Source organism: Camelus dromedarius, chromosome 27, assembly GCF_036321535.1.
Source record: "Camelus dromedarius isolate mCamDro1 chromosome 27, mCamDro1.pat, whole genome shotgun sequence".
Classification (NCBI taxonomy): domain Eukaryota; kingdom Metazoa; phylum Chordata; class Mammalia; order Artiodactyla; family Camelidae; genus Camelus; species Camelus dromedarius.
This window is the reverse complement of record NC_087462.1, coordinates 18,699,604-18,724,569: the sequence shown is the minus strand read 5'-3', so window position 1 is coordinate 18,724,569 and position 24,966 is coordinate 18,699,604. Positions and strand designations below refer to the sequence as shown.

At 48.1% G+C, this 24,966-nt stretch overlaps 1 protein-coding gene and 1 long non-coding RNA gene across 3 annotated transcripts in view; one reads left to right on the top strand and one right to left on the bottom strand.

Moving 5' to 3' along the window:
- Positions 1 to 6,175: 6,175 nt before the first annotated feature.
- Positions 6,176 to 10,456, bottom strand: LOC135319477 (uncharacterized). The gene is made up of 2 exons (XR_010378112.1): positions 9,874 to 10,456; positions 6,176 to 7,983 (listed from the first exon to the last, which is right to left on the bottom strand). It is a non-coding gene; the product is annotated as an uncharacterized LOC135319477 (long non-coding RNA).
- Positions 10,333 to 24,966, top strand: part of LCP2 (lymphocyte cytosolic protein 2) — a 47,410-nt gene continuing 32,776 nt past the window's right edge. For both annotated transcript variants that reach the window (XM_031437772.2, XM_031437771.2), the window contains exons 1-5: positions 10,333 to 10,474; positions 11,174 to 11,364; positions 12,623 to 12,883; positions 15,850 to 15,912; positions 20,902 to 20,948. In XM_031437772.2, the coding sequence (XP_031293632.1) occupies positions 12,806 to 12,883; positions 15,850 to 15,912; positions 20,902 to 20,948 (188 nt within the window). In that variant the 5' untranslated portion in view covers positions 10,333 to 10,474; positions 11,174 to 11,364; positions 12,623 to 12,805. The remainder of the gene's footprint in view (positions 10,475 to 11,173; positions 11,365 to 12,622; positions 12,884 to 15,849; positions 15,913 to 20,901; positions 20,949 to 24,966) is intronic.

Below are 24,966 nucleotides of genomic sequence, written 5' to 3'. Positions count from 1 at the left end.
GGGGAGCAAAGCTGACAAAAATCCCCACCCTCGTGTTTTCTGCTCACAGTAAATGAAACCAAGAAAATATGTTGTGTGCTAAGAAGACAAAAGGGGTGGAGGAAGGGGACAAGGACCCTATTCTGAAAGGGTGACTTCTGAGTCAAGACCTAAGGAGGTGAGGGAGCGAGCCAAGAGGACATTGGGGCAGAGAGAATTCCAGAGGGGACAGCTGGTGTGAAAGGCTGCTCTGAATATGAAACCTTCTCATCTCCACTCTTTTGCATGCCACCAGCTGGGCTGCTGCTGGTGGCAGCCTCCTGAGTGGCCTCCCTGCCTCTGCTCCTGCTCCTCCAGGCCTCTATCCACATATGACTAGGGACTCTTTAAAATATGTCAGACCCCATCATTTCCCTGCTCAAAACCTACTGGGTACCCCTACCACACTCACAACAAATGCCAAAGTCCTCAGCATGGTCCTTCAGCAGCTCCCGTGCCCTGCCCTCTCTCCTTTGTCTCTGGCTCACTCTTTCCCAGCTTTTCTGCTGGGATGTGGTTTCTGGAACACACCAAGCAAGCCGCAGCCTTGGGGGCTTTGCCCACAGCCTCTGCTTGGATGTCCTTCCTCATTACCCAAGTCTGGCTTCCTGACTTCATGCAGAGGCCACCTCCTCAGGAGGGCCTCCTTGATTGACTCACCCAAGCAAGCACCCCCTTACCTTCTGTCCCTTCACCCTGCTTTATTTGTCTTCATATTTATCACTCCCTCCCGTCATTAATATATTTATAATAATAACTATAATTGATTGGATGTTTATTATGTGCTGAACACTATTCTAAACATCCAAGAATTAATTCATATTCCCCCAAACTCCTTGAAGATAACATTATTTTTTTTTACTGAAGTATAGTTGATTTACAATATTGTGTTAGTTTCAGATGTACAGCAAAGTGGTTTTAAATATGTCTATATCTATATTCTTTTTAAAATTCTTTTCCATCACAGTTTATTCCAAGACATTGAATGTAGGTCCCTGTGCTATACGCGTACATTCTTGTTGTTTATCTATTTTACATATGGTCGTGTGCATCTGTTAACCCTGTACTTCCAATTTATCTTGCCCTGTTCCCACTACCTTCCCCTTTGGTAACGATAGGTTTGTTTTTTTGTCTGTGAGTCTGTTTCTGTTTTGTAAATAAGCTCATTTGTAGTATTTTTTAGATTCCACATTTGGTGGTATCATATAAAGTTTGTCTTTCTCTGACTTACTTCTTTAGTAGAGAACATCTAGGTCTACCCACATTGCCGCAAGTGGCACTGTTTCATTCTTTTTATGGTTGCGTGACATTCCGTGGTACATCTGTACTGTCTCTTCTTTATCCATTCACCTGCTGATGGACACTTAGGTTGCTTTCATGTCTTGGCTGTTGTAAATGGTGGAGGATGGCGTTATTATTAACTACATTTTATAGATCAGTAATCTGAGAGTCAGAGAGTTTAAGACCAGTTGGGAGATCTTGAAAGTTTGCTCAAAGTCTCCCAACCGGTGAGTGTCAGAGAAGGTTCAATCCCTGGGGCTTCCGTTATTGACCATAATATTCTTGACCAGCACTGCCCAAAAGAGCTCTGCAATGATGAGATTAGTCTGTGTTCAAAATGGTAGCCCCTGGCCGCATGTGACTGTCGAGTGCTTGAAATGTCTGTGGCCAAGGAATGGAAAATTTTATTTTATTTTATTTTATTTTATTTCATTTTATTTTAATTGCTTTTAATGTAAATAACCACTTGTAGCTAGTGGGTACTGCATTGGACAGTAGAAACCTGGAGTCTCTTATTTGTTCCTTTGTTGATGTTTGTCTCCCACATAGGGAGGGAGTTTTTCTGTGCTTTAGTTTCCTTATCTTATGGTGAGGGAAATACCTTATAGGGCTGTTGTGAGGATGAAAAGAATATATGGCTTAGAACATAGACTGGCACAAAATAAATACACAATGCTTGTTCATCATCTCCATCATCATCATCACCACCATCACCACCACCACCACCACCATCATCACCACCATCTCGCCATTACTATTATCATTATAAGGCTCCATAAGAATGAGGACTTTGTTCTCTGGTGAATTCCCAATACTTAGAACATTTTGGTACATGGTAGGTGCTCAATAAATATTTCTTGAATGCATAAATAAGTGAACTGAATTGCATATGGGACTTGGATAAGGCTCATCTGTCACAAAGTTGAACTCTTTGGGGGGCTTGGCAGGGAATGTAAGTGGCCGAAGGCTGATGGTGTAAGATAAAGGGGGAGGGTTGGGCACTGTGGCAAACCGAAGAGAACATGCCCCAGGTAAAGGTCTTCAAAGTCATTTCCCAGGGGTGGTTGCAGTAGGGAGGAGCACTGTGGGCCAAGCAGAACACCCACAGGGCTGTGCCTTTGGGGGACTTTGTTACTCCATAATCACCAGCCTCTGGTTCCATTTCCCAGAGGCACAACCCTAGACATTCCACAGCCCTGAGAGGCGTCCTTTTTGCCTGAAGCATCCAGGGCCCTGGGCTTAGAAAACCAGTGCCACCGAGGGTGCTGGGTGAAGACGTGCTTGTTCGTGTTGTCACTCAGTGCACACATTTCTGGGAAAACTGAATGGTGCCTCAGAAACTACATACGTGATTTTTTTTTTTTTTTAAAAAAAGGAAAGAAAAGGGAAAAAAAAGAATAAAATGTAACTGGCTTGAGAAACAGGAACATCAGCCTGGGAAGTGGCAACCAAGTTGACAGCAGTGACAGGAAAAGCGACTCAATGCCTTGTGTCAACAGTGGAGTCTTTTCTTGGACAGGGTTTGTGTTTTGAAGACAGAGCCTGTCGTCAGACTTCTGGAGACCACCCCGGGGCATTCATTTGTTTTTTTTTTTTTTGAAGAGATCAGTAGGCGAAGCGACCCACGCCATTGAAAATCCTTTCTCTCCTCCCAGACGTGCCCCGTGCTGTTAACGTAAGGCATCGGTGCACATGATGTGAACGTCACACCGGCAGGGGCTTCACTGACATCAGCTCTCCTCTGCTTGTCTTCCGCCAGTCCCCTGAGAGTGACATGAGTCCTGCCCTAAGAACCAGCATCCCTCATGAGAGTCACAGTTGTATGATCTTGGGCACCCCCGGGCAATGAGTCTTTTCCAACTAAAACATTCTGTGTCATTCAGTGATACCAAATCAGAACTGGCTCCCAGGGGCAGACTCCAGAAGTGACTTGTTGGGCATATATATATATATATATATATATATATATATATATATATATATGTTATTTTTTTTTAAGTTAGTTGATGTATTAGTTTTCTACTGCTGCTGTAACAAATGACCATAAATTTAGTGACTCAAAACAACACAAATTCATGATCTTAGAGCTCTGGAGACCAAAAAAATCCAACACAGGTCTCACTGGGCTCATCCTGGGGGCTTTGTTTCTTCCTAAAGAATCTAGGAGAAAATCCTTTTCCTCGTCTTTCCCGGTTGCTAGAGACTCTCCCATTTCTTGTCTGGTCGCCTCCTGCCTCCATTTTCAAAATCAGTATTGTTTCACCTCTCCGTGCCTTTCTCCTATAACCGAATCTCCCATTGACTCTTTCCTCTTCTGCCTCCCTCTTCCTCTTGTAAAGACCCTTGTGATGACACTGCCCACTCCACCAAGTTTTCAGGATAATCCTCCCATTTTAAGGTTGATTATATTCTGCCTACCGCAGGAGATTGCATTTCCTTTTATAAAAAACATACAATCTAGCTTTCTGTGATTTTCTTATAACAAAGATCTGGCAACACTGGGCCCCAGTCTTGCAGCAGCAGATTCCCCTTACAGTACGGCAACAATGGGCTTGGACTGAGCTGCTCCCTGTCTGCCCTAGTGCCCACCCCTCCTTATCATCTTCCTGACTGACGCCCAGAGTAAGTGGCCATTTGCCATTGCACTGGGTTATTGTTTTTCTTACTAAGTTTTTTCTCTCACCTGCATTAGCCCCTGGCCTCAACACCCATTGAGCCTACAGCATCTCTTCTTAATTCTTAGGAAATCCCAACTCTACCCCTTTGGCTGTCCGTCTACGTCAGGAAAATTACACAGTAGTGTATGCAATTGATCCCCACCCACATGTGATACAGGAAAGGGGAGCTCAGTGTTGTATGCAACCCAGGAACCCACAGCAATAGAGAGCCAACTGCTGGTCTCTGGGGAAGGATGAATGAGGCAGATATGTTCCCAACAGTGAATGATGCCAGCAAACACCACTATCTATGGTGTGCCAGGGGCTGCATTCTGTGCTTGCGATTTTATTTCACTGAATCCTCACGACCACTTAATGAGGCTGATGCTATTATTTAGCTTTTCCCCACCCCTCTCTGGAAACTGTGGCACAGAGAAGTTAAGTAAGTTGCCCAAGGTCACACAGCTGGGGTGTATCAAAGTTGGAAATCAAACATGTTATTCTGACTCCAGAGTCTGAGACTTGATTCTTACAAGCTCTGTCTTTATTTAGAGAGAATTGTCTATGGTTTCAAGATTTTGAGGGATTAAAATTGGGAAGAAAAGCTGGACCAGATGGATCATTCTACCAGGGTTCCAGAATAGACTTGAGTCCTTCTGAGTCCCCAGCTTCACACAGGAAGCCACCAAAACAGGAACAAAGGTCCTCTGTCGGAGGATCCTGCCCCTGGGGGAATTCTGGCCTTGAAGTTGCCTAGGCAAGACTTCCTAAATCGCAACCCTGGCAGTCAGAGGGCACACGACGCCAGCAAGAAGGCCTGAAACTAGAGCAGATAACAGGGAACCGTGGTGGGTGTTGGGGAGGAGGGAGGGACGCTTTTTTGTGAGAACCTGGCACTGCTGTTGGCTTTTCAAACATTACATTTAGAGCTGTGAGCCCCATTAACTTCCCTGGTTAAAAGATAAAGTAGACCTTCCAGTTCTAGTAAGAGCAGGAGAGGACAGTAGCTCTGGGGAGGCCCATCAAACGGCTGGAGCATGCTCCCACCTGAGTTTAGCCTGGGGCTTCTGCCTGTGACAAATGGGATACTGATTTCCTGCTAAACGCAAATAGACTCACCATTTGCCAGAACAAATAAGGTGTAGGGAACTCTTAACCCGGGCAGGTGAGACCCTGCCAGACAAGACTGATCGAGGCATCCGTGTAAGCAGGTGAGAGCTCCGTGACTGTGTGCTCCCATTTGCCGGGGATGGCCCTGAAGTACGCCTGCTGCCCTGCTGTGTTATGAATAGTGCCCCTTCCACTTGCAGAAACTCCCAGCTTGGCTGAGAACATATCCAATCACCCTCCGATGATGCTCTGTGAATAAATCCTTGTGAATAAATAAATTTCAGGATAAATCCTTGCTATCAGGTTACAGGCATACCTCCTTTTATTGTGCTTTGCAGATACCGCACTTTTTTTTTACAGATCGAAGGTTCATGATAACCCCTCATCGAGCAATTCTCTCGGCATCATTTTTCCAACAGCATTTGTTCACTTTGTGTCTCTGTTGTCACATTTTGGTAATTCTTACAATGTTTCAAACATTTTCATTACTACTATATTTGTTATGGTGATCTTGATGTGACTACGATGACTTGCTGAAGGCTTGGGTGATGGTTAACCTTTTTTAGCAATAAAGTGTTTTTAAATTAAGGTATATACATTGTTCTTTAAAGACATAATGCTATCGCACACATAACAGACTCCAGTATAGTGAAAACACCACCTTTATATGCACTGGGAAACCAAAAAACTTCACGTGACTCACTTCATTGCAGTATTCACTTTATTGTGGCAGTCTGAAACTGAATCTGCAATGTCTCTGAGGTGTGCCTGAATTTTGTGTCTTTTCTGTTTCTTTCTCCGAAAGGAAATGAACAGAAAATTAGCGACTGAGAGCATCAGAGAACGTCAGAGCTGAAAAGAAGCTCTAGACATTTTCTGAGAAAAGGAACTAACCCTGTGACATCTCTAGTATAGGCCAGACAGTTCGGGCACAAGACACAAGCAACTTCCTTTGCCGCAGAATCGCCCAGAGGAGTGGTGAGTATTACTAGCCTCTTTTAAAGATGAGGAAACTTCGGAAAGGACTCGATGCTCAGACACCAGTTGATGGCATGACTAAGGTTAGAATCCAAGCCTGGATTCTCCCAGTCTCTCAACCCCTCAGTCTCTTCCTTACTCCAGGCCACCCCTTGCCTTCCTTTTGACTTTCTTTTTTTTTTTTTTTTGTAAATTGAAGAAGAATGGAACATGTATCCTGGAAGACCTGTGGATTTTTTGTTGTGCTATGGTCAGAATGTGTGTGTCCCCCCAAAGCTGATATGTTGAAACCCTATGTGTGTGTGTGACGGTATTAGGAGGCGGGGCCTTTAGGAAGGGCTTTGGTCGTGGGATGGAGCCCCTGTGAGTGGGATTAGTGCCCTGACGAAACAGACCCCAGGGAGCTCCCTCGTCCTTTCTACCACGTGAGGACATTGTGAGAAGGTGCTGGCTGTGTGCTGGGAAGAGGGCTCTCACCAGAACCCAGTCATGCTGGTACCTTGATCTTCGACTTCCAGCCTCCAGAACCGTGAAAAGCAAACTTCTATTGTTTGTAAGCCACCCAGCCTGTGGTGTTTCATTATATAAACCTGAATGGACTAAGGCATGTTGTGAGCAGCAGAATCCAACTCTATGCTACCTGAGCAACAGGGTAACTTACTAGCAGGGTACATTTGCATATTTGTATATACAGAAGGACAGCTTTGAGAACCAGATCTGGAGAAGCCAAGGGTTTCCACAACAGAGAGAGGCAGGCTTCTTCAGGGCCCCAGGCTGGAGTGAACGAGGGACGGTCATATTGCCATATTCCCCCCTTAGTTTCCTTTTCTCCTCGGCCACTCCCACCTGGCAGCCTTGCTCAGCCTGACCCAGCTGGGCCCGTCACCCGAAGCAGGTGCCTCCCTACCTGCGGGAGAGGAAAATGTATGCAAACCAAGAATCATTACTTTGGGAGACAAAATACCCTTTCTTTCGTAGCCTAATAAATATTGGTTCTGGGTAAAAAAGACTGATTATTCACTTACTGAAATTTCCTTCCTTAGAAACAATATTTCTCAGTGGAAAGAGTCTGAGCGTCCACCAGGTTTGGTTTCAGATCCCACATTCTACCCCTGATTATCTGCGAGGCCTTGGACAGGCATTTGTTTTTTCTCTGCAATCTGTAAAATGGGTATATTTGCCTCTATTTCCTTGTCACAAAAAGCAGTCATAAGGATCCCATGATATTACACACATAAGATTCAAATATTTCTTTTCTCCAAACCCTCGAGGTCTCACGGAAGGGTTAAGATAGATAAATTATGTGTTCTAGATGCATCTTCTTTTCCTCAGACCCCTAACCCACTCCTTGTAAGGTGCCCATTGTCTGTTCCAGGAACATGCCCCTGGGGAGGAAGCTCTGACAGCACAGGAAGGAGCCCAAACAAGGCGCCTCTCCCAGGACACTGTATTGGATGATGCACTCTGTCTGGGTGAAAAATCTGGGAGGTCAGATATAAACTGGAGGTCAGGGCACTGATATCATCAAGGCAGATAATGCAGCCAACATCAGAAGTCGTGTGGAGGCCGCACACGCCAAGGCCACAGGTGAGGCAGGAACGTCCAGACTGAAAGTCAAGGGCAAAGTGACTTGCCGAGACCGAAGGGACAAGTCATAACGGCAGAGCAGACGGAAATCCACCTGGCCCTGCGTCGGCATACTCCTGCTCCATGCTGACGAGCTGTAGGAACTCGGGCAAGGGAATTCTGGTCTCAGCGTCTATAGAATGGGAGCATTGCCATCTACCTGCTCCTAGGGCTTCTGTGAGGATTGAATGTGCCGAGAGCTGTCACGGACGGGATCCACGCTGGGCTGCTGGGCTTGCTGGTCGCAAGTCTCTCCCCCTCAGTGGCACGTGTGCGCTTCCTGGGCCCACAGCTCGCCCTTGGAGAGTGCAGCCTGTGGGCCAAGGCCGGTCGCCTTTGCTGGGCTAGGGGTACCATTGCTTCTGCTCCTCCTGCACCCAGCCCGTCCCCTCCCCCACTGCCCTTCTCCAGCTCGCTCGAGGAGGACGGATGGGGCAAGGTTTTTCCCTCCTCTATCAAGCTGAGAAGCCTGCCTCCCCCTCCCTGCCCCTGCCCACGGCCCACCCACCCACGCGGGCACCCAGGGAGTTTCCCTTCCAGGCGGCCCTGTCTGGGGAAAGGCTGCCCAAATGAAAAATAGGGCAGACAAGGAAGAGAGGCTTGACAGGAAGCCCAAATAAGCACTACCTCCCACCCACCTTCACACTTCTGAGGCACCTCAGCCAAAACAGCAGAGAGAGACAGAGAGGATGAAAAAAAAAGTACATACATATATATATATTTATATATATGAAAAGAATGAAGTTGTCATCTCTGAGGAAGTGGAAAATATCACTCCTCACTGCCACACACACAGCAGCTGGTCATGCTTTCCTCCTGCACATCCCAGGATGGGGGAGGTGGGGCGGGTGTCCAGACGGGGGTGGCAGTCAAGTCAGAGTGGGGGGTGCAGCCTGGAGAAGGGCTGCCCTGGGCTTGCCGGAGCCCCTCCCCGCTCTCCACCACCTCCTCCAGCCCCCGGGAGCAGTGGTGAGGATGGCCCTGCACGTCAGGGGAGGCGGCGTGGCAGGCCCGTCCCTGCTGGCACACCCATTCCAAGGCAGGGTCCCCAAATTCTGTGTCTCAGTGTATGGCTGCCAGGTGCGTGGAACTGCCCTGCTCAGCAACACCATCAGGACCCCTTCCTGGCTCTCCTGGCTGGACCCTCCCATGTGGGTGGAGCCTTTGCCGTCCAGAAAGATTTCACCCAGATGGCGCTTCCACTGCCAGTCTCTGGGAGCAGAAGGGAAAACCGTCCCCTCCCCGTGAAGGTGACAGCTGCTGCTCTCGTTCCCGCTGTAGACAAACCCGCACAACCCCTAAGGCAAGTTCCAGTAGAATTGCCCTCAGCCTCAGGTGACACATGGAGCCATAACCTGGTGGAGGTGAGGCTGGAGCGACCCCACACAAGGGCATTCTCTCCATCGCCCGCGGGACCCCGAGGCGCCACCCGCTCTGGGCCACATGGTACTACCTTTTTATCCCTCCCCGAGCCAACACTCTCTGTCCAAACCAAATCCAAATGAGCACTTTCTCCCTTCTACCTTCTCGTTCCACAGGTACTGCGTGGAAGAAGGTCAACACGTTCTCCCTCCAAAGGCCTTACTTTCCATTTTCTCCTGGTCCCTGAGTGACAACTCCCTCCTCCATCCCCTCACCCACCCCCCCAGGCCCCCAGAGGCCACAACCCACAAGCCTCTTCTAAAGAATTGCGTATTTTTCTCACCTCTAAAATTAGCTGTGGAGAAAGGCAGTTATCTCCCCATCTAACTCTTCTGTGGCTTAGCAGGAAAGAGAGAGAGCTTTAGGTATGGACAGTATGGGGTTGGGCGGGGGGGCACGTATATTGGGTGACCCTCTACTCTGGGTTGCAGTGTGCTGTTCCCGCACCCATTCTTTGTCTCTAGGACCTAAAAATCTGACACGTCACTCCTTGCAAGATTTGCTTTCTCATCCACAGCTCTGTTGGGTGCACATTTGAGATTCCGACCCCCTGAGCCCCCACCCCGTGTACTCACACGACATTGCTCTTATTGTGCACAGACTGTTTGTCCTCTTTCTAACTTGGAGATACTGATTGCAAAGCCTAAGAAGGCCTCTGCGAACCTTTCAGTTTGCTCCTTCATGAGCTCTGGGCTTCCCCACCTGGCTGGGGGAGAGAGAGAGAGATGGGAGGGCACCCATCTTCCTCCTCTGGCCGCGGCTTTCTATCACCATGCCTTACCTGCTCCCCACTCCTGCTCTGCTTCATGCCTGAAGCCAAGACTGATGCTCTTTGGCGGATCATTGTGAGTTGGCCCCAGCCTTCCTCGATGTGGCATCCCCTCTGCTGTGTGCTATCCCCTGAGGCTACGCTCCTGACTGCCCACTTCATAGGTGTGGAGCCTGTGGCTGGGCCAAGTGAGCTGGCTTGCACAGGGTCATCAGATCTTCCTGGAGTCCTGAGCCCTTCTTGGACACCAACTAGCCCTGCCCCCGGAACTTCTGGAACCCTCCAGCCAGAGATGGCAGATGTGAAACTCATGAGTGTTGGGAAATCACCGAGGACTGGGGAAGTGGAGAGACTCCAGGCTGAAGCAACCAGCTTCCCCTTGCGCCACCTGCCTTCATGGCCTTGGCTGCCCTTCCTGGGGAATGGGTCTGGGGCCCTGCTGGGAGGGTCCCCCGAAGGCCTGCCTCATGGGAGGTGCCACATCCTCTTCTTAAGTTGTCCAGACTGCCTACCTCACTTGTTCTTCACGGAAGGCAGGCTGATAGCATGGAAACTGCGTCGGGTCTGGAGCCAGAGTTGGGTTGGAATCCCTACTCCACCTTGTGCAATTTAGGTAATGTCTCAGAGCACCGGAGGTGGCAGAGAGGAAAAGGACTGGGGCTCTGGACTCAGAGAGAGTTCCAGACAAGACCCGCCTGCACAGCCTACTTTCTGGGGGCAGGGGGGCAAGGAGTGTCACCTCTCTTAGCCTCAGTTTTCTCTTCTGTAAAGTGGGAGTGGTCATAGTGCCAACAGTTAAATTAAGACAACCGGTGAAGAGCTCTTAGGCGTCCTAACGCAGGCCTCATAAGAAAGATGTCACATGTATCTGTGATGATTCTTCACCATCGTCACACTGTCACCCACGTTTCTCAACTGCTATGTGTCTCTCCTAAATGGGCTCCATGGATTGCCCATCTTGGCCACATTTATTCAATAATTCTTCCAAAGGAGCCCAACATTTAGCTATAACTTAATTCCAACTTCTGCTTTTCTGTAGATTTTTATTCTCATGAGGGTGGGTGAACATCATTTTAAAAAAATTGCTTCTCATTCTAAGGATAATCTTGAATGTTCCTTTCCACAGGTACGGTGTGTTTTATGTGCTCATGAAGCACAACCCAACCCAACACACACACACACACTGCACACAGGTTCAGAATGCCCTCCCTCAGCTCCGTATCCCAAAGCCCTGTTTAAATTCCAACTAATTCCATGACATCTTCTTCGCCTGCCATACTTGGAAGTGATTTCTCTCTTCCTCTCTTTTCAGATGGGTTTTATCATTTGCTGCCCTTCTGGGGATTTGAAAATTGAAGTGACCTCTCCCACCAATGGCGGAGCTTTTGAACAGCAGGCCACGCTTTACCAAGCACGGTCAGTTACCGCGAGCTCCTAGGTACCAGCCCTGTGAGGAGCGCTCAGCCTGGGCTGCCTCCGCTGATGCCCCTGGCGCCCTCTGAGGTGAGGATGACAGCAGCTCAGGCTCGAGGTGCTAAGCCCAGGATGAAGCACAGATCTCAGTTACACAATGACCTAGGCAGGCTGGTGCATTGCAGTAATGGTGGGGGTTCCTTAGATTGTGCCTAAGATGTAAACTGTGTGTGGCCAGAGTTATCCTTAAAAGAGCTTCGGGAAGGCACTGCCTCAGGCGCCAATCTAACTTCACTCAGTGGGTGCGACAGAGCTTGGTTCTTCCCTCAAGCATCGGGACGGATGGCCATCCGCGTGTGCACGTGCATGGAGCACTAGATGGAGCGGCGAACTTGTGTTTGGAGGTTCTGATGTTGCACAAATACTATGTTTGCTTTTTAGACACTGGGCTTACCCTCTGTCAAGGAGATGCTCAGATATGCGAAATCCACGGGGTCTGAGACTGACTAAGAAAACAGCAAATTCCCATCTCCTGTCTCCAGGGGATGTTCTCTTTAGATAGAATTTAGGGAGGAATCAATAGTAAATAGAATACATGGGGAAAACAGTAGTGACTAGAATTTATGGCAGCATCAACAGCAACCATTTTTTTTTTCTTTAACTTCTCCCCCTTAAGATGGTCTAGTTAAATGCATGTAAGTTTCATGTGCATATGAAACAATTCTTCCGTGTTCCTAGTTCATAGACATGGAAACGGAGCTTCCTAGAGTTTAAGCCCATGCCTGAGGTTGCACAGCACGGAAACAGCCGTTATCAGAAGTTAAGCCTGGGTCTACCCAGTGGAGCCCTTTTCTCAGCCCCGGTGCCCGACTCCCTCCCTCACTCAGAGAATCCTCTCGTAGTAACTGTAAGGAGGCACCTAAAGTTGGCTCAACGTTATCCTTTTGAGAGAAACTGAGGGGGTGGTTGGAAAACATTAAAAGGTCACGCTCCTTCCCCTGGCAGCTCACTGATGTGGGAGACTGTCTACATTTTAGGTCAACTGTCAAATTAGATTTTCATCTGCAAAGACTGCAGCCAAACAGGAATGAGGTTTAGACACACAGGTGCCAGGGAGTTTTAAAGGAAGTGCACTTGGGCTCGCGTTGGTGTCTAAGTCCCCTTCCCTGTCCCCTGCACTGGGCCGGGGTGGACAGCGCCAGTGGGGAATTACCAGCCCCGTGGCTCTCTCTGCCTCTCGGGCCCTCGGAGCCCAGCTTCCTTGTTTACTTACTTAAAGCCCAGCAGAGGAAGTGGTAAAGGAAACTTGCTGAGTCGTTTTCTGAGAAGAGACCATATTTGCTCACAGAGGAAGCCGTTGCTTTCTGGGATCAGGCCTCAGCAGAAAGGACGTCTACTCCAACGAGGCCTTTCCTGAGGGTACCTGGGAGTTGGAAGAGCCAAGGACGCCTCCACACTCTGGATTTGGGGTTCTCCGTCCATGGGCGCAGCCCCCACACTCAGCTTGTGAGCTCCATCCCGAAGAGCAGCCATGGCATTTAGGAACGTGCCCTTTCGCTCTGAGGTCCTGGCCTGGGACTCCGACAGCCTTGCAGACTATTTCAGGAAGGTGAGCCTCGCTCTTTGGTGGGTGGTAGGGCTGGGCAGACGCTTGAAGATGGTGTCCAGGCAGAAGAGAGAGGCGCAGGGGAACGCAGTGGACCATCCCACCCCGTGCAGCCTCACCGGTTGAGTGAGCGCCATGTAGAGATATATGTTCACCACTGTGTGCTCCCGGCAGTGAGTTCTGGGGCGAAGGAAGGACCTCAAAGGGACATGTACCTTCTGCGTGCTGGGGCTTCAGTTTGTGCTCTTCAGGCACTGTTCTTCTAACTCTCCCCAGGATTTTTGTCCCCGTAGCTCAGCTGCAAAATAAGCTCAGGGAGGCTTAACTGGCCCAAATCCCCAGGGACTGCATGTGGCCGAGGCAGGATTCCAGTCACACCTGCCTGGCTTCAGAGTCCACGCTCTGAGCCCCAGAACTGCTGTAACTGCTAGTGAGATCAAGGCTACTTTCTAGAAAAGGGAGGCATGGAGTCCTGGAAGTAGGAGAGACGAAAGACAGGGTCCAAGCCTCTGATGAATGATGCCGGAGGTGGCGTCTGGGCAAGTCATTGCTCATGACCTTGAAAGAGGGCTCTTCAAGCCCTTACCCGGACAGAATCTCAATGGAGCTTTGAGGGCCGAGAAACCGACATGCGGCCCAGGCCATAGCTAGGGAAACTGAGGCCCCTGAAGAGGAAAAGCTTTGCTAGGCAGGGTCAGAGGCCAAGCCTGCGGCAGAGCTGAGACCAGAGTGTTGCTGTCCGTGCCTTCCAGCCTTGAAGATGGTCAAGGATCCCCGTTCTTGGTGATCTGCTGGTGGGACCACAGGTCACACATCTGCCTGGGCAGATCCCGAGCCACATGACTCAGTTAGGGACCCTCTATCCCTGTCCAAGGGGTATGATGTCTCGTGAGGGACACCTGAGCTTCTAAGACTCCCATCTCTGGCAGCTGGCGTCAAATTCAGTTGATACTCTAGATTTTCACAAAGATGAGATTTTAAGTCAAGACCTCAGAGGTTATCTTAGTTGACTTTCTATTTTTCTTGGGATGGCGCAGGCTCCCCGGGACACAGAGCTAATGGGGTTCATAATGGTACCCATGTATTTCCCGTCACAGCTGTTCTTCTCCAAGAAAAATGTGAAAATGCTGAAGCCAGTGTGGCATGAGGGAGCCCCCAGATCCTATTATTTGCTCCTTTTGGTGCATCTCATTTCTATTATTTTTCCCATTAAAAGGTCATAATAAACAGGTTTCAGCACTGTGGATGCAAAGATCATTGAGATAACTGCCTTGAAGGATGTTTCTAAATACTTCTTTAAAAACGCAGAGCAAATAAACTACAGCGACAAGTGAAATTTGCTAAGATGCTATGAAGTAGCATATTACCTCAATAAAGAAAGGAGAAAAGAAGTGAGAATTAGTAAGACATACCTGGGGACGGGCTGAGAGGCACAGACAGGGCCCATCTACAATGTGAGCGGGAGAATTATATAACCCAGCAGAGCAACTCAAGAATCTGTGGGTAAAGCTCCCCTTAGCGCAGGGAGATGGACTGCAGGTCGGGGTGATTCAGGGAGACGGCTCTTTGCCTGAGCTGGGAGAGGGAAGAGTCTTCTTGGGGACCCCAGACTCCAGGTTGAGTTTGCAGCACTGGGATAGGTTCCCACTCCCAGCAAGAAAGGACTGAAGACAGGAACGAGGAGCCTGAGGGGCACCTGTGATCCAGGAAGTCCCAGCCACCCTCAGATCCAGATAACACGCTTTAAATCTTCAGCACCTCAATTCCCCCAGAGAGGAAATGCCAAGTGAACTGACCATGGAGTCACGTTTGGATCTATCTTAACCAGCAAAAGTCCTATTGGTGCAATTTCTAATGAGGCACTGGGGTCTGGTCCCCCTTGGAGGCACCTCCCCAGCCAGCTCTAGAGTCAGACACACGCCTTGGTTTGAATCCTGGCTCTACCACCTGCTAGCTTTGTGACTCTCCCTTAGTTACTTCACCTCTCTGGGCCTCGGCTTCCTCGTCAGTAAAACAGCAATGCTGACAGTAACTAACCTCATGGGATTGTTGGGAGAGTTAAAGGAAATACATATGTGAGGCCTTCAGCAGAGAGAGGGGGCCAGTTCATGCTCCATCTTCCCTTGTCCCTGCTCTGTTCACTGGACCCGAGCTGGGGACACCATGCAGAGCGACGGTGTCTTCCTGTCTCACATACATGCCGCTCATCCTGCCTGGAATGTAAGCCCTTGAGGACTGAGGCCATGTTTTGTATTTCTTTAACTCCTCCAACTCCTTTTGGCTTGGCAGGAAGGCATCCCTGGGCCAGGCAGTGGAGAAGGCTCTGGCTCGGCCATGTAGTAAGCTTTCAATAATTACTAGAAGTTTCTATCATCACTATTAGAGCACCAGTTCGGTAAACAACCTAGTTTGGTTCACCAGTAGTGAGTCGTTAATTTAAAAGAATGCTCAAAACCAGTTTGCAATAACACGAAGCAGTGCCTATAGTATCATTTTTAGGTAATTTCAAGAGAAAAGGTCAGGTTAACAAGGTTGAATATAAACAATAACCTCAGTTATGCTTAGACAGATGCCCAGGATGAAACACTGAAGAGGACACAGCGCCATGTTCACTGAGGTTGTCTTTGGGTGGCGAGATGGTGAAAGCTATTTATTTTCTGCTTTCGGCTCCTCTTTACTTGCCAGAGGAGCATGTGGCCAGCCCTTTGGAGCCCTAAGGGCACCCTCTTTCTGTAGGGGTTGGCCCCAAGGCCTTAGACCGAGACGATTTCTCCATTTCGGAGAGCCCCAAGGGGTTAGTGAAAGCAGGGCTGAGGTAGGGACGGGGCCCCTCTGTCAGACAGGGGAGGGAAGGGGGAGGCTGGCTAGCCACAAGTACCACAAATTGCTAAGCTTCTGGGGCAGGCAAGGGAGGGGAACCAATGGCATGAGCCTGCCCACACTGACAGCATCTCCCCTCCTCGTTGCAGCTCAACTACAAGGACTGTGAAAAGGCCGTGAGGAAGTATCACATTGATGGGCTGCGGTTTTTGGTAAGTGCTGGCCAGTCCGACACATGGAGACCGAAGCTGTTCTGCACCTCAGTTGATGGCCACAGGGCCACCTGATCTGCCCTGTCCCCGGGGCTGCCCAGGGGCAATGCCTGCCTGCAGGATCCCCACACAGCCCGTGGCCTTCTTTAGTTTTGTATGAGCACCCGTCTCATCACCTCTCGGGAGGGAGCCTCCCGAGCCTCAGGATACCTCCCAGATCTTTCACTGCTACCAAGGTAGATTCTAAAGTCAAAGTATAAGGAGGAATCCAATTATAGTTCACACACACACACACACACACACACCTTGAAAATCTATTCAGATACCACCCATACTTTGAGAAGGCCAAGGGGAAAAAAAGACCGTATGGGACAACAGAAGATTCTCTTCTCCCATCTTTCACTCTGGGGTGCGTAGTCACTGATTAGAATAAAGGGTGGAATCACCATCATTATTCCAATTATGTCCCTCTTTCTCTCTGCTAAATTCACATAGTTGGTTTTGTGCCAATTAAACACACATGTGCCCTGGCTTGCTCCACTCCATTTTAACTGCAAAAATCTTCAAGTATAAGACTAAGGTGCAGCTGCATATTAAGGGGTGAGCCATTAGATGAGAAGAGGTGCAGCTCTAATTGGCGGATTTAGAGGTATTGGGTAGCAGCTGGGGAGGTGCTCTGAGCACTTCCCCTGAAATGACACCTCTGCCGATGGGGAAGAGAGACCCTGACTGCACCAATCCATCCCTTCTGGTCATGATTCTTCATCGTTTAAAAAAGAAGTAGGAACAAGGTCTCATGGGGTTGATCTGGAGTCGGGGGGTGGGGGTGGGTGGGCAAGCAAAGCTGTGTTTCCTTGTAAGACCTAGTCAGCAACAGTGAGGGAACTGGGCCATGAGACTTCAGGGTTGGAAGGGGCCAGAGAGGGCATAAGCCCTAGTTTTCCACCCAGCACACCAATCCATTCCTATATTGCCTCTCTGCCACCATGAGATTCCTGAATCCCTTTAGTGATGGTGAGCTCACTGCCACCTATAGTCATCTGTTCCTTCCTGGGCAGCTCTGAAGTCTCATGCTGAGACCAAACCTGTGTCCTGTTGGTCTGAGTTTTGCTTTCATGTGCCATGTGAGATGTGTCTATTCAGTGTCCCACCTAAATCACTCATATATTCACCCTGCCGTTCACCTACCTGACAAGCATTTTCCTGAGCTCCTTTTGCATACCAGACCATGCCATGTGCTGGGACAGAGAGATGATTAAGATGTGATTCCTGCCTTCCAGAAGTTTGCTGTATAGCAGAAAGGTGTCTTCAGGAAGGCTCCAACCACCTCCTTTGCAACTGAAGAAATATGTACAGAGGTGTGATGTGACTTATTCTACACACACCTAGTAATTGAACTAAAGTACACATTTAATTTAAGCTAACACTGTATGAGTTTTTAACAATGCTATTTCTTTATATTGAGCTTTGAGACAATAGAATTATGGGAGTTTTATTGTTCTTCTTGGAACTTACTGCGAAATCTGACTCTTTCTTTCTGGTGCTTTGAGCACTGAGAACAGAGACTCCTCAGGGCTGAGTGGAAAAGGAGTAAGACATCTTTCTTGAGGATGGTCCTGGGTGTGGTCCTGATGCCCTGGGTCATCTTGAACAAGCACTTGCCCTCCCTGAGCCTCCCCTTGGTCTCTCCTCTGTTAACGGAGTGCGTTGGACCAGGTGACAGTGGGTGACAGTCCCTTCCAGCTCTGGTGGCCCCCCTAACGCTCCCCTTGTGAGCTGCATGCCTGTTAGGACTTAGTTGTTGCCTCAGTTGAGGAGCTTTGCCTCCTCTGCCCCAATATCTGGCACCTGCCAGGCCCCTGGATAACACTGCACATTCTCATCACTGTGTGGACAGGAGGAAGTGGAAAGAGGGGCTGAGGAGCCAGGAGATCAGGGAACAGAACCAGGGCTTGCCCCACAGCTGGGGTGTTTAAAGGCAGCTTCTGTTGAAATCACCCTCCATCCCAGGTGCCCTGGATACAACTTGGGGTCTGGTCTGAGCTCTGATCTCTCATCTGTCACTCTTAGCTTTATAATATCCAGGACCATTCTGCTATTGGAGAGGCAGAAGTGGAAGGCCCTAGTCTTTCCCCTCCCTCCCTCCCTTCCTTCCTCCCTTCCTTTCTTCCTTCCTTCCTTCCTTCCTTCCTTCCTTCCTTCCTTCCTTCCTTCCTCCCTCCCTCCCTCCCTTCCTTCCTTCCTTTTTTCCCTCATTCCTTCTTCAGCACAGAGCTGGCGGGTCCCTTGAATCTGTTTTGCTGCCATCTTGTTTTCCATTGAGAAGTGGGTCGGTGGGGGGACGGGGGTGCTATGCTTCCAGAAGCTTGAAGATGAGGAGGACATGTGCTTGGAAGCTGTGCCAGTTAGAAACATGTGCGGCTACATGTAACAGAAACCTAACTACAGGGACTTAACCAAATAGGGATTTATCTTTCTCAAGTGAAAAAAAAAAAATCCAGAGGTGGGCACTCGGGGCTGGTGAGCTGCTGAAAGAAGTCATCAAGAACGCAGGCCCTACCCAGCCAATGGAAAAAGTCTGTGGCTTCTGTCCAAATGGTTACAAGATGGCTGCTCCTACTCGTGATAGTCCAGGCATCACGTCTGCATTCCAGGCAGGAGTAAGGGGGAAGGGCAAAGAGTGAAAAATGCAAAAGTGCATGGGGAATGCATTCTCCCATATTTTCAGGTAAACTTTCCCAAAAGCTCTATCCAGTAGACTCCAGGTTATAGCTCACTGGTCACAGCTGAGTCCCATGACCTCAGCCACATGCAAGTGAGTCCAGGATGTTAAATATTTTGAACTGGGCAAATTTACTGCTCTGACTGAAACCCAGGTCCTGTCAGTAAGCAAAAAGGAGAGTGGATATTGGTAAGCAAGCAGCAGCATCTGCTACATCGCGCTCCAGGTGGGTCCCAATTCGCAGCTTCTCTGTCTCACGTTCCTCTTGAAGACACGCTCAGCATGTAAACATACTCCTGCAAAGCCACAAGTCTAACTCCAAGTCATGGTACAAGTAATCCAGAGTTTGCTGAGGGTTTTTAAAGGAGGTGGAGCAGAGGGTTACATTACATAGCAAAATTCTCCAAAAATCCTATTTAAGTGTCTTCCATTTTTCCTCTCAGCTCCTATCCGTGTTCCAAAGGCCTTTCTCTTTCCTAACATCCTGTTTCTGTGTCTCCAGCCATGCTCACATCCACCTTCTCCTTCACACGCTTCCTGAAATTCCCTCAGCTGATGTCCTTGACTCGCCAAAGCAGAAGGCAGTGGCCGGCCGCCCAGTTCTCAGCATTCATTCCCCTGGCAACTCCCAAGGAGCCCTGCATTCATCATGCCCCACTCTGAACCTCAATCTTGGTACCTTCCCTGAGAAAGGGGTGTTCTGGAGGGAGGAGATGCCATTGCTTAGTGCTGCAAAAAAAAAAAAAAAAGAAGACATTAAGAAGTTTGACCGAAAGCTCTGATTGTCTCAGGACTCTTGACAAACTCCCTCCCCACCCCTGCCACAGGGTCTGAGATGGGGGCTGGGTCAGACACTGCTCCTAAAAGCTGGATGAGGCCATCAGCACATTGCTAAGAGGCCCCAGTCCCTGTGCCAGCTGGGCTCAAAGTGAGGCATGCTCAGCTCATCCCAAAAGGCAGCCAACAATCTACCAGGCAGCCCTCAGCCCAGAGCTGGAGAAGAAGCAAAGACACTTCCAAGAGCCAGCCAGACCTCAGCTGCTCCCTCTCCCAGGGCAGAAATTATTCACCGAATTCCTGTTTGCCACTGAATCATGCAGTGGACTCACATCATCTCATTCAAACCTCACAAGCCCTGAAATGGGGCTATTATTATTATGATTCCCATTTTACAGATAAGGAAATCGAGGCTTAGAGAGACTAAGTGTCTGTCCCAAATCAAAAAGCTGCTAAGTGAAGGAACCAAGATTTAAACACAACCTGTCTGACTCCAGAGCTCCCACCCTAACCAGGGGCTTCTGGCCTCAGTTAGAATATCACTGGGCCCCCTTCTTTGGCTGAGCCTTGATTTTAGGGAAAGTGAGCCCACTCTCTTTTCTGGCACCCCCGCCTCTCCTCCCTTCAAAGGGCCTTCTTCTCTCTCCCTCCCTTACCCCTTCCGTCCAACACAAGCCACCAGGACCATACAGGGCTCAGACATGACAGAAGGGAAGCCTGCAGGAAGAAAACAGACCTTGGATGCCATAGAGCAGAGCTCCAGCCCCAACTTCATCACCTATAAGCTGAAATTCCCTTAAGATCCCCGGGCCCTGGCTTTCTCGCTACAATAGGAGCAACGCTGATAGTTCCCACATCACAGGGTTGATGGGAGGATGAATCACGGTGCCGTAAGGAGAAGCCCAGTCAGTTCTTCACAAATACGAGTTTCTTTCTCCTTTCCCCTCTTGGTTCCCTCAGGAAGTCCTCTTTATCGCATCCCCCATCTAGAGAATTCTACGAATAACCCTGGTGAAAGAGGGAGTGGGGTGGGATGATGGGCTAAGGGCACAGATTCCTTCTCCAGGCTGGCTCTTCTCAGCTGCTCCATGTGGATACTGAGAGGGGCCCTGAGGTTTGGGGTAAGAGTCTAGGGGAGACATCACAACACAGCCAAGTTCCGCCTACAAAACAAGTTCTGTGTGGTCCCATGGATTTAGCTCTCATAGTATTTACTCGTTTGCTTTAGTCAAAATTATTTGTCAGTATTTAGAACTGAAGAAATGTCATATAAAATCCAGGTTTCAGGATTCCCTTTGAAAAAGATCTGGCAACACCAGGCCTATGGGCTTTTGGCACTGTCTGGAAGCTGCCCACTTTGGATGGATGAGTGGGTAGTACTCTTCAGTTTGCCACAGTCCCCACTGCTCCCTATTGTTTCATACCTAACTTTACTGGCCTGGCCCAGAGTCCTTCCTGTGGGCTGTAACCTACCATTGTCTTCATTTCAGAACCTGGCAGAGAATGACATCCAGAAGTTCCCTAAGCTCCGGGTGCCGTAAGTACACAGCCTGATTCCTTGGGTGGTTTGGAGAACAGAGTTTGGAATGCAGAGTCGTCCATCACTATTTATTGGTTTGAAATAGGAAAGTGAGCAGGAAGGGTGAAGGCAAGGGCAGGGTATGAGGAAGAGAAGTTACACAATGAATTAAGAACAAGTAACAGATCCAGCCCAGCTGGTGTGTTGGCTGCTCTTGCCAAAGATAAGCCTGACTCCGGACCTCGTTTTCATTTCCTCTCTCCCCAGTGGGGTGGGTTGGCCTTTGAAACAGCACCGGAATCAAGTGATCTGAGATTTCATCATGGTGTCCTCACCAACTCAGTAATCTCTTAAGTTTTCTGGACCTCCGTTTCCAGCTCCGTAAAACGAGAGAGTTGGACCCGATGAAGAATGACAATGGACGTCATTTTGCCTGTCAATTATGACTGCCTGCAATGGCTGTCAGGGCCATCGTGTTGAGAAGGATTCTGAGGAAAGCGGGGCCATTTCTGATGTCTGACATGGGTGCTAAAATGGGACGCTTCAGCGTGCATATTGTGCTATGTGTCTTCTGTCCCTCTAGTAGAAGCCTCACATACTCAGATGCTTATAGGAGCCAGGCAGGTGATAATAAATGTGTAAAACGGGCGAGGCTGAAAAATACAAAGTCCTGTTGATTTCTCTTTCATTTTACCACTGTGAATAAAATATAGGTATGGAGAAATATTTCTCCACCATAAGAAAAATGATAGCACAATTATGATGATAAAAGAGGTAATCAACACAAAGCCTCCTTGTTGGTGAAACAATAGGGAGTGGTGGAGACTGTGGTAAATCAGCATCTTATTCTCCATCCAAAGAGAGCAGCAGCTTACTCAGCTCCAGTCAGCGTGGATCCAGTGATGCCCACTTTTCAAGTTTATCAAAAGTAGCTAGAAATATCAGTTTTATGCAATGTATCCCAATTTTTAAATGTTCCAAGATATTTTTAAATATTGTGAATGCCAAAGAAAACCTATCGATAGGCGAGACTTAGTCTTGAGGGCACCAGTTTGAGATCTCTACTCTGGCCTTCCTCTGAGGCCCTTTCTCTTGCTCTAAGTCTCAGAGCTCACAACGATAAAAGGGAAGTAGGTCAATGAAGTATAAGGTTAAAAAGTCTCATGAGTAAGTAGAAGTTCCCGAGTAGCTCAACAAAGGAAAATATGACTCTTAGGTTTCCCTCACCTGGAAGGGTGAAGGAAAAAAATGGAGCAAGGATTTGCCTTTGGTGCTGCCTACCTCTGGGGCAACTATTGTTAAAGGATGCTTGTTCTTCTTAAAGATTTTCTCTAGCCACATATGGCTATTTAAATTTAAATTCAATTAAAAATTTAGTTCCTCGGGGGCACTAGCCACATTTCAAAGGCTCAATAGCCAGATAAAGTGATAACTACTATATTGGAGAGTGCAGATATAGAACACTTCTGAAATTGCAGAAACATTATGCTTTAGAAAAAGACCACAGTTCTGTGTAAAGGAGAGACCTTAACATACAGGACTCGGAACTGGTGTCTGGTGGGCCAGAGTCAGCCTGCAGACATGTTAAGTTTGGTCCACACAGTGTTTTAAAATCGAGAAATGTTCTACAAAACGCAGCTTCTCTAGAAACAAATGGAAGATGTTGTAATTCAGGCCTCATAGCTTACTGTGGCAAGAGTGAGCTGCATCTGAGCACAGATGGGGTCTGTTCTCTCTAGTTCACCATGGTTCCCACTGCTCTCTAAGGGATTATCCTAAGGTGCTTCAATGATTTATATCATATACATGCAGATTTTGGCTTTCTGACCATCAAGAAGTAATAGAATCCCACTGAAATAACCAAATAACCAGATAAAATATATGAAGCAGCGCTTTTTAAGACACTGGACGTCAGATAATGAGACACAGAAAACAAATGTGGTGATCCCTTACTGCTTTGAGTCTCCAGCCCATGGTGCAAGGAGTGGGGAACATAAGTGGAAGTTTGGTGAATGCCTTGAGTTGAGGAGACAGAGCTGTGAGTCAGGAAGCCTAGAGTTCACTGAATAGGCACCAGAGAGGAGAGAGCCACACAGAGAAAATTTTCTGGAGAACTGCAGAGGGTCCCTCTTCAGCAGAATGTGGTCAGTGCACGCATGTAAGGAAACTATCTGAAGCTGGCAAAAGAACTACCCAAAAGGGTGAGAGGTCACAGTAGCCAGTCACAGGGCTGGAAATGGTGCCTGTTTCTATTAGCCAGACTGGAAAAACTCCAGATTCATAGTCACTGAGTAGAGCACACAGAGGGAGCATGCCTCTGCAGTGGGGAATTATCAGCCCTAGCCTAAAAACTCTTCTGGCCTTGCCTTGTGAACCTTAAGAGCAAGATTGAAGAAAAAATAAATTAAAGCTGTTCCCAGATAACTTAACTGTATCCCAAAGCAAAGCTTAAAAATATTTATAGGAATGCAAAAATATCCATCACTCAGAGAGTAAAATCCACAATGTCAAACATCCAATCAAAGATGGATGGGCATATAGACAAGTGGGAAAATGTGATCTGTAATTGGGAGAAAAAAATCAATGCATCAAAACTGACCCACAACTGACAAAGCTATTTGTTGAACAAGGACAATATCACTAGATTCCGTGTGTTCAAAAAGTTACGTGGAAGCATGAGAAATACAAAAGGACCCAAGTGCAACTTCTAGATATGAAAACGATGGTATGCGAGATGAGAACAACACTGTTTGGTATTGACAGCAGATTAAACGCTGCAGAAGAAAGTGTTAGTCAACATGAAGCTACAGCTATGGAAACTACCCCAAAACGAAACACACAGAGAAAGCAGAATTGAAATGAGACAATGAAAAGAGCACTAGGGAACTCTAGGACAACTTCAAGTTGCCTAATATATGTGTAAGTAAAGTCCAAAGGAGAGGAAGGAGTGTGCATGCACAGAGGGTCAGGAGAAGACAGAAAGGTAATCTTTGAAGAAGTAATGGCTGAAAATTGTTCAAATTGGATGAAAATGATAAACCCATATATCCAAGAAGCTGAACAAACTCCAAGCCCAAGAAACAGGTAGAAAACTACCCCCAAGGTATATCAGAATCAAATTGCTTAAAACCAGCAATAGAGGGAAGATCTTAAAAGCAGTCGGAGAAAAAAGACATCACATCCAGAGGTACAAACATAAGGAAGACAGCTACTTCTCATCAGAAACAATTCAAATGGGAAGATAGTGGAGCAAGGTTTCAAAGGACTGAAAGAAAATTACTATCAACCTAGAGTTTAATATCCAGCAAAAGAATCTTTAAAAATAAAGTCTTTTTCAGACATAGACAATCTGAAAGAATTTATCACCAGCTGCCTTTCACTACCACGAAAGTTAAAGAAACTCCTTCAGGCAGAAGGGAGAGGGTTCCAGGTGTAAACCTGGTTCTGCACCAGGAAATGAAGCGTATCAGGACATATATATGTATATACTTGACCCTCGAGGGCATCTGAGTTTGCATCTCCTGGACCCCATACAATATTATCACTTCATTCATATTTCATTCATTTAATGGACTGCTGCTGAATACCTACTACCTTTGTTAGTTACTCAGGCTACAGAGATAAGGGACAGAATCCCCACCCCAGGACACTGACTTTCTGAAGGGAGGGTCAGATACACAAATCAATTGCACTGCAGTGACAGCAGTGCTGAGGCACCTGCGTGTACAAGTCCAGTGGGAGCAGGAAGGCAGCAGTCATTTCCCGCTGGCATTCAGGACAGACTTTTGGGAGGAAAGGAACCTAAGCTGGATTTGGGGATATATTAAGAGTGATCAGATGAAGAACGGTGGATGGACGATCTAGGAAGAGGGGATATGTTGCAAAGGCGTGGCACCAGTGTGTTTGCTGAAACTGCGAGTGTGTCAAAGCAGCTGGGGTTTACGGGTGGGGAGTGGAAAGCAAAAAGGCCACAGCGGCTGGTCACAATTATGAAGGAAGTGTGAGCCGTTCTAAGGAGACTGAGAAGGGTGGTGAA